Here is a 13,959-nt window from a genome sequence, read left to right on the forward strand (position 1 = left end):
TCCTGACAATCAGTCAAATGATTTGTCTCCAGAAATTGTGGTTGCTCCAACAGTGGAGGCTTTTAAGATGAGATTGAACAGCTAGTTGTCTAAAATGGTATAGGGCAGTGGTTCTCAACCTTTCTAATGCCGCGACCCCATAATACAGTTCCCCATGTTGTGGTGACCCCCAACCACTTATACATCACTGGGTGCCAGGGGCATGGCCAAAGAAAAGGGGAAAAAAATGGCGGACTGCCTTGTTTGGCGACCCCCGTGAAATGGTCGTTCGACCCCAAATGGGGTCCCGACCCACAGGTTGAGAACCACTGGTATAGGGTTTCCTGCGTGAGCAGAGCCTGGATTAGAACAGGGGTCCCCAACCTGTGGGTGGCGGCCAACTACCGGGCCCTGGCCTGCTGGCCACCGGGCCACGAGACAGGCTGGCCAGTGTGTGCACGTGTGCATGCATGCCTCCCCCCACCGTTGCGCTAGCGCCATGGCTGCAGGGCGCAAAAACAAGATGCCGCTGCACCTTGGGATGTGAAAACGGGATGCTGCCATGCTGTGGAGTGCAAAAACGCTGCTCCGTGGGATGTGAAAATGAGATATCACGGTGCGCAAGAACAGGGCAGGGCTAGTGAGTATCATGGTGCTAGCGCCACCCCGTTTGTGGCGCATGTATGCTTGTGGCCCCATTTGTGCGCACATGCGTACATAACATGCTTCCCCCTCCCTTTCCCTCTGGTTCACCAATCGGGAAAGATTGGTGACCTCTGGACCAGAAGACCTCCAAGGTCCCTTCCAACTCTGTTTTTCCGTTAATATAATAATGGTATTCAATGATATTCAATTCCTCTTCTAAATTGGTGAGTTCTGCAGGCCTCAGAATTCTGACTATCTGGCTCCTTCAACAACTATCAAATTTAGCAGTTAAAAGTACAGTCCTTGTGAGTTTGCAGATAAAGCAAAAATGCATTCTGTGTTTTGAATAAAAAATCAGTATGAATATTTACTATAGGTCCTCCACACTATGGATTATGGTATGATAAGCACATATCCATATATACTCATGGATCAGCAGGGAATTTTAGGTGCCAAAATATACCCCCAAAACTGAGTTCTGCTTGTCCATGGGTGGGCTTATATGATAGTACTTTTTAAAAATACATATACAGGTCGTCCTTGACTTACAACAGTTCATTTAGTGATTGTTCAAAGTTACAGTGGCACTGAAAAAAGTGACTTATGACCTTTTTTCACACGACTGTTGCAGCATCTCCATGGTTGCATGATCAAAATTCAGATGCTTGACAATTGACTCATATTTATGATGGTTGCAGTGTCCCGGGATCATGTAATCACCTTTTGTGACCTTCTGACAAGCAAGGTAAATGAGGAAGCCAGAGCCACTTAACAAGTGTGTTAATAACTTAACAACTGCAGTGATTCACTTAACAATTGTAGCAAGAAAGGTCATGAAATGGAGCAAAACTCACTTAACAACTGTCTTAGCAGAAGAAAGTTTGGACTCAATTATGGTTCGTAAGTAGAGGACTACCTGTATATAAGCAGAGAAACTGACCCTTGGAATTTTAATCAAAATACCATGGATAATGTGCCACCTGAAGATAAGCAAATTGTGGAAAATTAAAACACAAAATTTTTTAGGGTTGGCTTAACCTGGGTGGCACGTTTTTCAGGGTACAGCATTTTGATTAAAAAATCAAGAGTCAGCTTATCAATGGATGGACTGTTTTGTAAGAATATGTACCGTGGTGTGTCTCTTTCCCTGAGTACTGCTTTAGTTTGTTGATGGACTTTAGCAATACCAGTATTTATAATTTAGCCAGCATACTGGTTGGAAATTATGAAAGTAGAAGTCAGATTGCAGGAGCTTGCTGTATGTCTTCATATTAGCATCAAAACCCTCTGTCTGAGATTTGAATCTTCCTTGAAATACTTTCTATCTGAAACCAGTTAGATAAATAAAGTCATTAATAATTCATGCCACCTTGACAATTAAAATAAATTATTATTTTTTATAAGGAAGTTGCAAAGTTCTTGGACACAAAACATGAAGACCACTACAAAGTCTACAATCTTTGTAGTAAGTATTACTTTGTTTCTTAGTCACCAAGACTGGAGCAGTCAGGAAAATGTCAACTGCATCTGTTCTAATCACAAACCAGGCCATCTACCACCTTCAGTCTTAGCTTTGCTTTCTAGATATGCAATGAATGTCCATAGCTGAGGGAGGACATGAATCTGGGTATCACATATCTTAACCATACCACACTAAATCAATAACTGCTTCCTTTTAAAATAAAGTTCTGAATGATACAGAACTCAGTCTTTAGGATAGCCTTAAGATACAAATGTATTCCCACTTTTTTTTAACCTCAGTTCATGTTTTCCCAACTTAGTGGTCTCCATCTGATGGGTTCAATACCTTGCTGACTGAAACTTCTTGAGTTATAATGTCAAAACATCTGGAAGGTACAAAACATCTAGAAGGAAAAAACTGCTTCAATTATAGACTAATTTTTTTCAGTTCACTTCTTAAATGTCAAGCCTCGTGGCAAGTGTTAAATCAAACTTTTCTAGGTTTACAACATCTGTGTCATTCAGTGATAAAGATTCTGGTCCCAATTGTCATAAATTGAGGACTACCTGTAGCTCAGCAATCATCTAAAAACCATAGATGTTAACTGATTCTGTCAGCAACAAAATTCAGTATAATTGCGAGGAGGGTTGAACATATTGCTGTTTGCTACCCTGTCAACTCCAGTAGAAATTTGGAATTAATATAGCTTTGCTTTTTTTTCTACACAGTTTAATGGGATGCATCTCTGTGTATGTATTTAATAAACCATATAGATATTGACACTTCAGAGGGCCATGTGCTGCTGGGCTTTGAATACGGAGATGAAATACTTATTGTAATTTGATACATCTGATTCTATAAATTAGGTGAATCATAGATGTTTTTGTTGCTAATTTTAAAAACTTTTCCAATCTGTTGTTAAAACTGGAACTTCCACTAACTAATTAAAGGGAAGGCAAATTTATATCAAATTCATATAAAATTTGGTATAGATCAGAGGTTGCCAGTCTTTTTGGAGTAGGTATATTTAAAGTTTGAGAACAAGTGGTACTGTTGCAAAACAATTAGTGGTAAAGATTGCCTGATAGCTGGCAGGGATGTAACCAATTTCAAAGTAAAGATTTGCCAGAATGTTACCTGCCATGCTATTAGTATTCCTTTTACTGAATATGCTATATTGCCCTGGCTTAGCGTTGTCCTTTTTCTGAACAGATAGGTACACTTCGAAACTAAACACGTTGATTAAAGTTGCTTAGCATTTTTATTTTCTTAAGGAACCCAGATATTCAGGAAAGAACAGAGAAGGATGAAAACACAGAGTTCCCCATTTTAAAAGCTGTGGGTGTGCATTTTAGGTGGAGCAAGGAGTCTGGTCAATGTCTGAAGGGAATTGTGGGGTAAATAGTGCCTAAGTACCATTTAAGATCTAGATATTTGTCCAAAATATTGCTTTGGAATCTTCCTAATAGAACTTTGTTTATATACATAATATTTGTATAATATTTTTTCCTGCAGGTGAGCAAGGCTATGACCCAGAGATTTTCCATTATAGAGTGGAGCGGATGTTTATTGATGACCACAGTGTTCCCACTTTGGCGTAAGTATGATTCTGCAATGGTGCTGTGTAGATTTGACAATAAAGCAAGGCTGAATAAACCAAATCCAGTTGTTTAAAGTTTGCAGATACCTATAGTCTATGAAAATATATAACCTATGAAAATCTATAGTCTATTGAATTTATATACTGCTATCTCACAACTGTTGGCAGTTCACAATAATAAAGTACAAATAAAATATCCACAATAAAATATAAATTAATTAAAACTCTGTATCACTGAACCCTGCAACATTAGTTAATACTCAAAGGCCCTCTGGAATAACTTACTTTTAACTTGTTTCCTGAAAGTTATAATCAGTGAACTCAATCTCATCTCCAGAGAGAGACGATTCCAGAGGGCAGGAGTCATCAGAGAGAAATAGAGCCTCTGGACTTCAGCCCCATCACTTTCTAGAAATAAAGCAATGCCAGCAGCTTCTCCCAAGAGAAAAGCCTTGGACAGGTCAAATCCACTTGAAGGAGGCTAACCTGAAGGTACTAAGGGCTAAGCCATAAAGGGCTGTGTAGGTTATAACTAGCACTTTGATTTCCATCCAGAAGTCATCAGGACATTACTGCAGGATTTGCAGAAATGGGATAACATGGTCATTGTGTCAAGCACCTGACTGCGCACAGACTGCCACGTTCTGTATGAGTTATGGTTTTTGGAATGGTTTTCAAATATAGCCCCATAATTGCTTTGCAATTATCCCAGCAAGTGCTGATGAGGGCAGGAGTCATTATAAGAAGCTATTCCCAGTCAAAGCAGGGCTGCTACTGGTGTACCAGCTGAAACTAAGGGCCTCATTATTACAGCTTGACCTACTCTTCTATTAGGAGCTGTGAGTCCAAAAGAAAAGCAACTCTATTTTGCTGGGTGTAACTTTAACATGTTTTCTTCCATCCAAATGCTAAGAGTCTCCCAGCATTGGACAAGACTTGTATAGTATCTCCAGCCAGATCGGAGCGGCATATACAATTAAATATCATCAGCATATTGATAGCACCTCATCCTAAACCATCAGATGCCTTCTCCGAGTGGTTTCATGTAGATGTTTAAAAGCAGAGGATGCAGCCACTAGGCCAGCTTCTCCTTCCCCATTAAGACTGGAACCACCTAATCAGGAAGGAGCAGAACCACTGAAGAACAGTTTTCCAATCCCTAGCCCTCTGAGAGGGTCCAGAATGATGCCACAGTGGATGGTATTTAAGAGCTTCTCATGAGGGGTACACTTCATCTATGTCCTAGCAAAAATTATTAACCAGAATGAATAATGCCATTTTATTCCCATGCCTGAACCCTGATTCAAAAGATTTCAAAGACTTTTGTGTCTTAGGACATTTTCTATCTGTTCCATAATCTTTCCTACACAGAAGAGTGTCAGAGATGAGATGTTAATCATTAAAACAGCTGTATCCCAGTAAAACCTGTTAAGGGAGGATACCATAACCTCACAATGCCTCCTCTTGAAACAAAGTACTGATAGCCTTGTTTCAAGGGGGTCCACCCTGACTCCTACAGAAGCCAGAAGGGCTGTCGTACAGGTGATGGAATCATGCCGGAGAGTAGGCTGTTTCCTTCACAAAAGTCAGCAGGTCAAAAAATCCCAGAGAACACAGCCAGATGATACTTCACTGGTCTTATTGGATACCATGGAAGACTTCAGTGAATTGGCAAAGTGCTGTACAAAATGGTTGTTTTATAACCAGCTGTCAGTCCTAAACCCAGAGACGAGATGATGAGATGCATGATTTCAGTTTCCTACTCTGGTCTACCTTGAAGGGCTGACAGTATAAATCCAGAATCAAACTCACTGAATAGAAGCAGGGATGGTCATCTAATTGTTGATTTCTCTTCCTCACAATTGCTTTTCTGGACCTCTCAATCCATCATAATGGATCATCCTCCTGCTATCCTTAATGGTGTGCTCATAATACATATCCCTCCCTTACAGGCCAATTAACCAAACATACACCCACACTCTGGACTCAGTAGTCCTGCTTTTACCAAGAAAGACTACTATCCTATAATGACCCTTCCTCTATTCCCATAATCTATCATAATATCTGCCAAAATGCCCTTCTTCACAAAAACCCTCCAGCCTAATCTGCCTGTCTCCTCTCCCAAAAAGAAGAAAACTATTAATAAATTCAGTTTGTTTTCAATTGTGAGCAGCAATGCAAGTCTTTTTAGTGGAAAGTCCTTAAAAATCTCTCCTATGAACTATGTTCTGGCTTATCTCCAGAGGTAACCTAAAGATGCTTAAATAGAAATGGTGTGTGGTTATAAGAAATTCCACTGTTCTGATAAATGAGAGAACATTTTAATTTTTCTACAGTAATAAATACATAAGCTCTTAAATAAGGCATTGTTCCTTTTCTTTAAGGGAGACACTCATATTCACTGCCAATGTGAGGCAATGGATGGAACAGGACAACCGCAATGTTATAGCAATACACTGTAAAGGTGGGAAAGGTACGTGAACTTTCTGGTTTGGAAGTTCCAAAGATCCCTCTTTTGACAATTGTTCTGGTGCAGGGGAGTGTGTAAAATGATTCCCTGAATTGGACTCAGAGGCTAGCATATGTCAGTATTAATGCTGAAGGGCTGATAAAATGTTTTCAGATAATGTATTAGTTAAGGGATGTGGTGACTGTAGCCTCACATCGTCTTGAAAAGCAGCCCCATGCAGAGTGCACTGTAGTGATCCAGTATCTTTCAGACATACTCAAAAGGAATGTTATTTTTAGCCCTTCTGAAAACCTTAGATTATCAGTCATTATCTGGGATGCATGGAAATTCTGTAATAGCAATAGCAATAACACTTAGACTTATATACCGCTTCACAGTGCTTTACAGCCCTCTCTAAGCAGTTTACATATTGTCCTCAACAATCTGGGTACTCATTTTACCGACCTTCGAAGGATGGTAGTTTGACACTTGAACTGCTGGCAGCCAGCAATCAGCAGAAGTAGCTGCATTCTAACCATTGCGCCACTATGGCTCAATAGATTTAGCATTCACTGATAGTAGCTATCTTCGAAGACTATTTGCATTACCTGGTGGTAGATGTGCAGGGTGAATTTTTCGTAAGTTCAGGTTTCAGATTTGTTAGGAGGTGCAGGGGTGGGATTGCTTAATACTGATGCTTTCACAGCCTCATTCTTGGGGACAAGTAAACATGACATTATTTCTAAGTCACTGATTTCCCCTTTTTGATGCAGGTAGGACTGGAACTATGATTTGCATCTGGCTTATTGACACCGGCCTGTTTAAGACTGCGCAGGTACCAAAGTAATGTTGATATTTTCCCTCTTGTTTCTGAATGAGTTAAAGTATCTGAAATGACTCTTTATGCAGAGCATGTTGAAAAGTGCTACCTGCCATAGTTTCTTCTGTGTGGGTTCCAAATGTAAAATGTAATTAAAAACTGATACTTTCAGTATGGCTTGACCAAACCACCTAGCATGCAACTTCTTGTTTGTTCAACATCATCTTTGATAAGGAGTTTGAATTTGCCATATCCAAGACTTCATGTAATAGAGCCAGAAAAGCTGTTCTGTCACCGTGTGAAATTCCTTCAACGAGGCTTGTTCCTATATGTGTTCAGTTGTTTTTTTTCTCAGATTACTATTTTACCTGCTTGCCTGCAGCAAATATTAAGTTGACCAACTTGTAATTATTTGGATGTCTCCTGGAACTCTATTTAAAGTTGGTATTAACTTAGTTGCTGCCCATAGTTCTTCCAAACATTGCTTATGAATTGTAATTTACAATATGACTGAAAAGGAAAATAATTAAATATGTGTTAAAGTAATTGTTTCTTTAATTAAATCTGAATTAAGTTTTGCCCCACTCTGCTCCCCTGGTTTTCTTGAGCACATCTATTTTCTGAAGTGTAGCTCTGACATTCCACTTACAAATGTGTAGCCCTGAGGCACTCTGCTGTTCCCAGGTTGTGCACTTTTCTGATATAAGATCTCTAGCTGGTTGTTCTTAAACTGAATACTGTAAGATGCTGCAGTAATTATAGTAACATGATTCTCATTTTTAAAGGAAAGTTTGGAGTACTTTGGTAAAAGAAGAACTGACGAAACTGCCAGCACCAAGTTTCAGGGTGTTGAAACTCCATCACAGGTAAAAAATTTACTATGAAGCTATGTATAAGGTTGAATAAAAAAAAACCTAATACAATTGATTGGCACAAAATAGCTGTGTAATTTAAATAGTTATTTTCTGTTTTTATCTTGCATTTTTAAAGTTCTGCTTCACTGCCTTTCCTCCAATCATGATAGCTTGGGTTTGGTCATTTTTGGTTAAGCAAAGCTTGGGACATGAATATTAAATCCCCCTCCCTTATGAAGTCAAATATCAGAGAATGATATGAGAAATACCTTGGAAGAGGAGGCAAAGAGATGCTGCCTACAGCTCTTTTATGACTCGTGGACTTCAACTCCCAGAATTCTTGAGTCAGCATGGCTGGTTCAGGAATTCTGGGTATTGAAGTCCAGAAGTCATAAAAGAGCCAAGGTTGCCTACCCCTGGCCTAGGGAATAGTCAGATAAGAGACAGCGTAGCCCACAGCTGAATAGTCAGTGGGGCAAGAGGCTCAGAAGGGATCTTCCTTAGTCTTTCAAGCTATACCTTCAGACTTTCAAGTTTCTATTAATGTAGCTTCACAATAAAGTAGAATTAGCTTATCTGATCTTGTTTCATGTCTGGTCTACTTGGTAAGGTTGACTGACATCAGTTTTGCAAGTCTGAAAGTACAATTCTCTTACTGTCTCATTTACAGTCTGAGAAACTCAGGGAGGGTCCTTTCTGAGCCTGTTGCCCCACTTACTATCCAACTGCAGGGTCCGCTGTTCCTTACTTGACCATTTCCTGGGCGATATCTCTTTGCCCCACCTCCCAAGGACTTTCCCAGATAACATTATAAATGGACTTTCCATTTTTTGGATTAATAGGACATTTGCTTTCCTTAAGATTTTGGCTTTTTAGAGATATGAATATTTATTTATTTATATTTGTTATAGATTTCTATATACAATTATTTTTGTCTCAAGGCACTCCTAAATTTTATTTGCAGAGTAGATATGTAGAATATTATGAAATCTTGAAATCAGAATACAACCTGATCCTCCCACCAGAGAAGCTTTTCAGAATCAAATGCATAAAACTCTATGCTATCCAAGGTAAGTGCCACTAAAATGCTGTAGGAAGGGGATTTTCCAGTTGTTTATGCAATCTCAGCACTTAGATCACAATTGGGTTCCTTCCATCACACAGTACTATCAGAGTAGGGCTGTGAATGGGCAGGCTGAATATTCTTGACTGTTACAGCCAGCCGGACTCATCCTAACTGGTCAGTTCATATCCACTAATAAAGCATGGCTCTTGGTTCTGTTGAATTAGACTGTCCCATCTCCCTCTGTTGGAGATAAGAATTTGAAAAACAAACAAACAAAGGTTTGGGGAAGAACTTGGAAAGAAGTTACAGAACTAAGGTGGAGGAAAGAGTTTAACATCTCTTTGAACGACCTCTATTAAATTTACGAATCAGAGGGGAAGTCTAAGTAGTTTAATCAGAAGGAACATCTGATTTAAGAGTCACTCATTTTTTTGTAGAAATAGATAAAACATGATTTTGCATTAAATTTTTAGTTTGTTTTCGCTGGCTGTTAAGTCTAATTTTTCTGTACTTCTTTATGCAGGATAAGACATTGGCTATGTTATGCCCAGTCTTTTATCTCTTATTCAAACTAGACATGAAGACACTAGATTTATTTAGGATACTTTTATGAGCTGGGATCCCCGTAGCTTCTCTTCTGAGTTCCAAGCAAGTCGCTAGCGCAGACCAGTACCATCTTAAAAGAGGATGTTCAAAGCCTCCAGTCTACTTCCACATATGTTCAGCCATCCATTTCAGCAGGGTAGCAGCTGCAACATATCCTTGTGTTGGTGCTGTTTTAGCGTACTGATGTCATTTCAGGAAGTGAATTGACCAGCTGCCTTGTGTTTGATGGAGATTCTTTACTCAACCTGTCTCTCAGCATTTTAGGTTTCCTATTGTAGAAATGTGCTTGCACATTTGGGGAAAATACACAAATACAGAATTGCTGGTTTAGCAGCATTGCAAGTTTCAGAAGGAAAGTTTGCTGCCATGAAACTGAAAGCTGTTGAAATTTTTCAGTGTACCTGCAATTTTTAATCTACCTCCCTATTGCATAGTTTTCCTTTAAACTATAACTGCATTTTTTCCAAAAATCAGTGGATATATAATTGCATAGACATACATGAAACATAGAAAAACACAGTGTGAATTTAGTCTTTTCTTTTTGTGAAGAGTGAAAAAGGAATGCCTGCTTAGATGTGGATCAAGTAAGCTATTGGCCAGCTTGAAAGTAGAACGAGCTAGGAATGATGGATTGATGGTTCTCTATGAATTATAGACTAGCAAACCTATAAATATTATTGTATTCCTAGTATTTACATAGTCAAATTGTCAGAACAGTCCAGATCAACCTTACTAAACTGGATTGGAAAGGACTAGGAGATGAAAAAGCTGGTCATTTTGCAACATCACAGGATATTTTTGTTTTAAAATATGAATTCTATTGTTTGATTCCAGTAATTATCTAATGCATGTCTTTGTCTCCATTTCTCCTCTTTTCCCTCTTTAGGAGTTGGTAAGGGCAATGGAACTGATTTCAGAATAAAGATAATCATGAAGAAGGATGTAGTATTTCAGTGCATTTGTGCAACACTAATGAACTGCAAGGTCAGAGCTTCATGTTAATTTAAGGATCCTGCAGTCGTGAAGGCCAGGATTTGTTGATAGAGTTCCCATTCATTCCATGTTCAATTGCAGCACAGATCTGTGTACTGCAATGAAAACTGAGGCATCTTTCCTTTGAGTTCACTGATTGAATAATTCCAAATAGGCAGTGATGAATAAAGTAGTGAGAAAGGCCATGCTTAGTAGATGCAGGCCAGGTATTTCAGTTCTGTCTCTAGAACAGGGGTGTCAAACTTGCAACATCATATGACGTGTCCCGACGTATTGCGACTTTTTCTTCATTGCCGACAATGGGGTGGGTGTGGTTTTGGCATGACGCATCTGGCCCGTGAGCCAGCAGTTTGACACCCCTGCTCTAGAATCTATAAATGGGAAGGAGAAATTTCTTATTTGATATCCTGGAGAACCAGCATAAAAAAGAAAGTGCTAGGCACACCAGTAATCTGACTTGCAATATGGCAGCTTCTGCTATTCCTATTGGCTGTGTTGTGAGAATAACTTTTTACAAAAATAGCTAGCATGCTATTTGACTAACATCCAGAAAGGCTGATAGATTATTATATGTCAGTTAAGTTCCCACAAATAGTGATAAATTAACTAGAGGTGGCATTAATCCATCTGAGGATCAGAGAAGAATGTGTTTTTAATGTTCATGCCTTGAAAGAAGTAACTTTTGAGAAGCAAACTAGTCTAGGAAAAGCTGCATTCAAAATAGAGTTAATTATTACCTAAAGCACTAGTGGAGAGCTCTTTAATATTGCATGAGGCTATATACTTACAGAACTGTATAATCTGTTCAAGAGCTAAATAGCAGTTTTATGGCATGACTTCTTACCTTTAAAATTTCCTTTTGAGCCAGAATGGGTAATGCAGTATGCATATGACTCTCGGTCTCTCATATATATAATCTTGTCCTCTCGAGTGGAGAGACTTATTGAAATATTAACAGATAATGAGCTACACCTCCCTTCACGCGCCTTCCTGGTGTTTTCAGAGCATGAGAAAAAGAACTAATAAATTACAGTCTTACATTTTGTGAGAAACATTTAGTGAGTGAGAATAAGATGCATATCTATTTTGTTTCAGTTGTTCCTTGATCATGAAAATGACTTGATAGTAATTGGTTTGAAGAACTGTCCTGTCATCAGAAATGATGTGAAAGTCAGATTTGAAGCTACTTCTGTAAGTTGAGAAATGGTGAATTTTTGTATACCTTTCACATTTATAACTGTGTTGAAATAGTCATTCCATTCCATCTCAGGCACAAAACCTTTAAATGGTTTAAGCATCCTGCTGACCTTATACCCACCTGCCAAACTTGGCTGACTTTGAAAAACTAAGCTTGGTAGGCCTGTTTTGGAGTCCACCAGGAAATGCCAGTCTAAAAAAGTCTAAAAAGCAGTGGCAAACTACTTCCATATTGTTATTAAGAAAATTACATAGCCATGTCTCAAAGTGACCAATTGTTGATTTAGACTGAAAGAAACTTCAGACTTCTCTGTTTTGTACCCTTAAGCTGCTAGATTTCTCTGCATAAATTGACCAGACGTAACCAGCTGAAGACATATTATTATGGATTTCAGTTCTTTCTTTTTATAATATTTTATTGATTTTCTAATTTTACAATTAAACATTTAAAAAGCAACGTAGTGACTGGGTAATCAATGATTCCATAACGTGCATAAATCTTTAGCACAAATCTCAAGTTACAATATCAGATATTTCCTCTCTTTATCCCTTAATATCTACTATCTTATATTGAATTAATATAATTCTTATTGTTATCAACTAAGTAAAATGATCTTTGTTACATTTATCAATAATTTTAAGTTTATACATATCTTAATTGTGTTTACATTCAATCTTATATAAATCAATGTCCTGTTGTAGCTTTTTCCCCAGGCTTTAATTTTCCCTCAATATTCAACTTAACATTTGGTATGTTATAGTTTCTAAGCTTTAGGTAATTGGAGTTTCCCTTATCTCAACTTCTACTTTTTCCCTTTTTTATAACAAAATCTAATATTCTAAATATACATCTTATCTATTTGCATATAATCTTATTCTATTTTCTAAAAAATCTCTTTTTTCCCACCATATTAAACCAAAAATCTATTAATCTTATTATACATCTTACCTATTCAGTTATAATATTACTTTATTTTCTAAAAAAAAATTATCTATATTGGACCATCTTCAGCCTTCTAATCAATAGTATAAAACTGCTTTTTTCCTTTGCCAACTAACTATCTATGTCAGTAATTTTAATTCATCAAACAGTTTTCTCTCTATTATTGTGTGTATTATTTGAGTTAAGGAAAACCATTTAATTACAATTTTTTTGGAAGAACTAGCCCCATTATATTTCCCCATTATTCCAGTTTCCCACAGTTGTCCTAATAAGTTTATCTTCCATTCAGTCTGTTCTTCTTCCTTTTTCTCAATTTTCTTCTGATTTATGAAAAAAATATTTTCCATTTTCAGTGATGTTACTCTCTTTTCTAATTTCCCAGTTGGCTGGATCTGTTGGTCAGTTGGGTCCTCTGTCTTAATATTTAGTTGTTCCATTTCTCCTGTTGCTTTTTGCATTGTTGGGTCTTTGATTGTAATCAAAATCTGGGTTTGTATATTTAAGTTGGCACCTTGTTCCTTTATGTTGTCTCTTATTTTGTTACATGCTGAAAGAATGATTTCATGTATTGATTTCAACATAGAAAGGATTTTTTCCTGATCTTCATCCATATTCTCTTGATAATATATTAAATTAAGGATTTTAAAATCAAATGTTAAAAATAGTTTTTGTAGATAGATGTGTGACATCTATTTCACATGTTGCGGATAGTCTTATAGTGGAAATTAGTTGGCAGGTAAGAATTTATAGTCCAAAGTATTCCATCATCTCGTGTAGTAACAAAGACTTCTCATGTGAAGAAATAGGAAAACAATTTCCCACATATAATTCTGAAAGTCAATAAAGGTTTATCTTCATAGTTCAAACAGGCCAGATAAACTGTCTTACAGTTCCTTCTTTACAGCTGTGTTTCTCACAGGTGGTATGTTAAGGTCGAGAGGGTTTTTTCTAATTTCTGGGCTTACAGCCAAGTCTCTTTTAGTCAATAAGAAATTGTAATAGCATATTTCGCCACAAGATGTCACCAATGCCATTTAAAAATTTTTAGATACCGAGTTTTAATAATAGTTTTTCAAGGTTTATTTCTTTTCTTTTTAAATAAAAGCCAATATCTCCAGTAAGGATAGGAAAACTTTTAGTTTCTAAATTTCAAAGGTATATGCCTCCAATTAAGTTAGAATTGTTCTTATAATTGCTCTTTTCCCCTAGGTAGTCAATTGCCACTGTTCTTAGAGGGTGGGGTAAGAATTCCCTTCCCTCCCTCTCTCACAGGGGGAGAAATACTTTGGGCAGCTTTTGCAGGAAAAATATTTAAAGTCTTAAACAGAAGATCAAATCTCACCCA

General features: G+C 37.6%; 1 protein-coding gene across 2 annotated transcripts in view; it reads left to right on the forward strand.

Moving 5' to 3' along the window:
• Positions 1-13,959, forward strand: part of LOC120312506 (phosphatidylinositol 3,4,5-trisphosphate 3-phosphatase TPTE2-like) — a 32,313-nt gene that overhangs the window by 14,503 nt on the left and 3,851 nt on the right. For both annotated transcript variants that reach the window (XM_039353297.1, XM_039353298.1), the window contains 8 exons: positions 2,029-2,089; positions 3,602-3,683; positions 6,071-6,159; positions 6,909-6,970; positions 7,741-7,821; positions 8,774-8,879; positions 10,368-10,465; positions 11,570-11,665. In XM_039353297.1, coding sequence (XP_039209231.1) covers positions 2,029-2,089; positions 3,602-3,683; positions 6,071-6,159; positions 6,909-6,970; positions 7,741-7,821; positions 8,774-8,879; positions 10,368-10,465; positions 11,570-11,665 — 675 coding nt within the window. The remainder of the gene's footprint in view (positions 1-2,028; positions 2,090-3,601; positions 3,684-6,070; positions 6,160-6,908; positions 6,971-7,740; positions 7,822-8,773; positions 8,880-10,367; positions 10,466-11,569; positions 11,666-13,959) is intronic.

This window comes from Crotalus tigris, unplaced genomic scaffold, assembly GCF_016545835.1.
Source record: "Crotalus tigris isolate CLP2741 ecotype Arizona unplaced genomic scaffold, ASM1654583v1 scf7180000018510.657491, whole genome shotgun sequence".
Taxonomy (NCBI): Eukaryota; Metazoa; Chordata; class Lepidosauria; order Squamata; family Viperidae; genus Crotalus; species Crotalus tigris.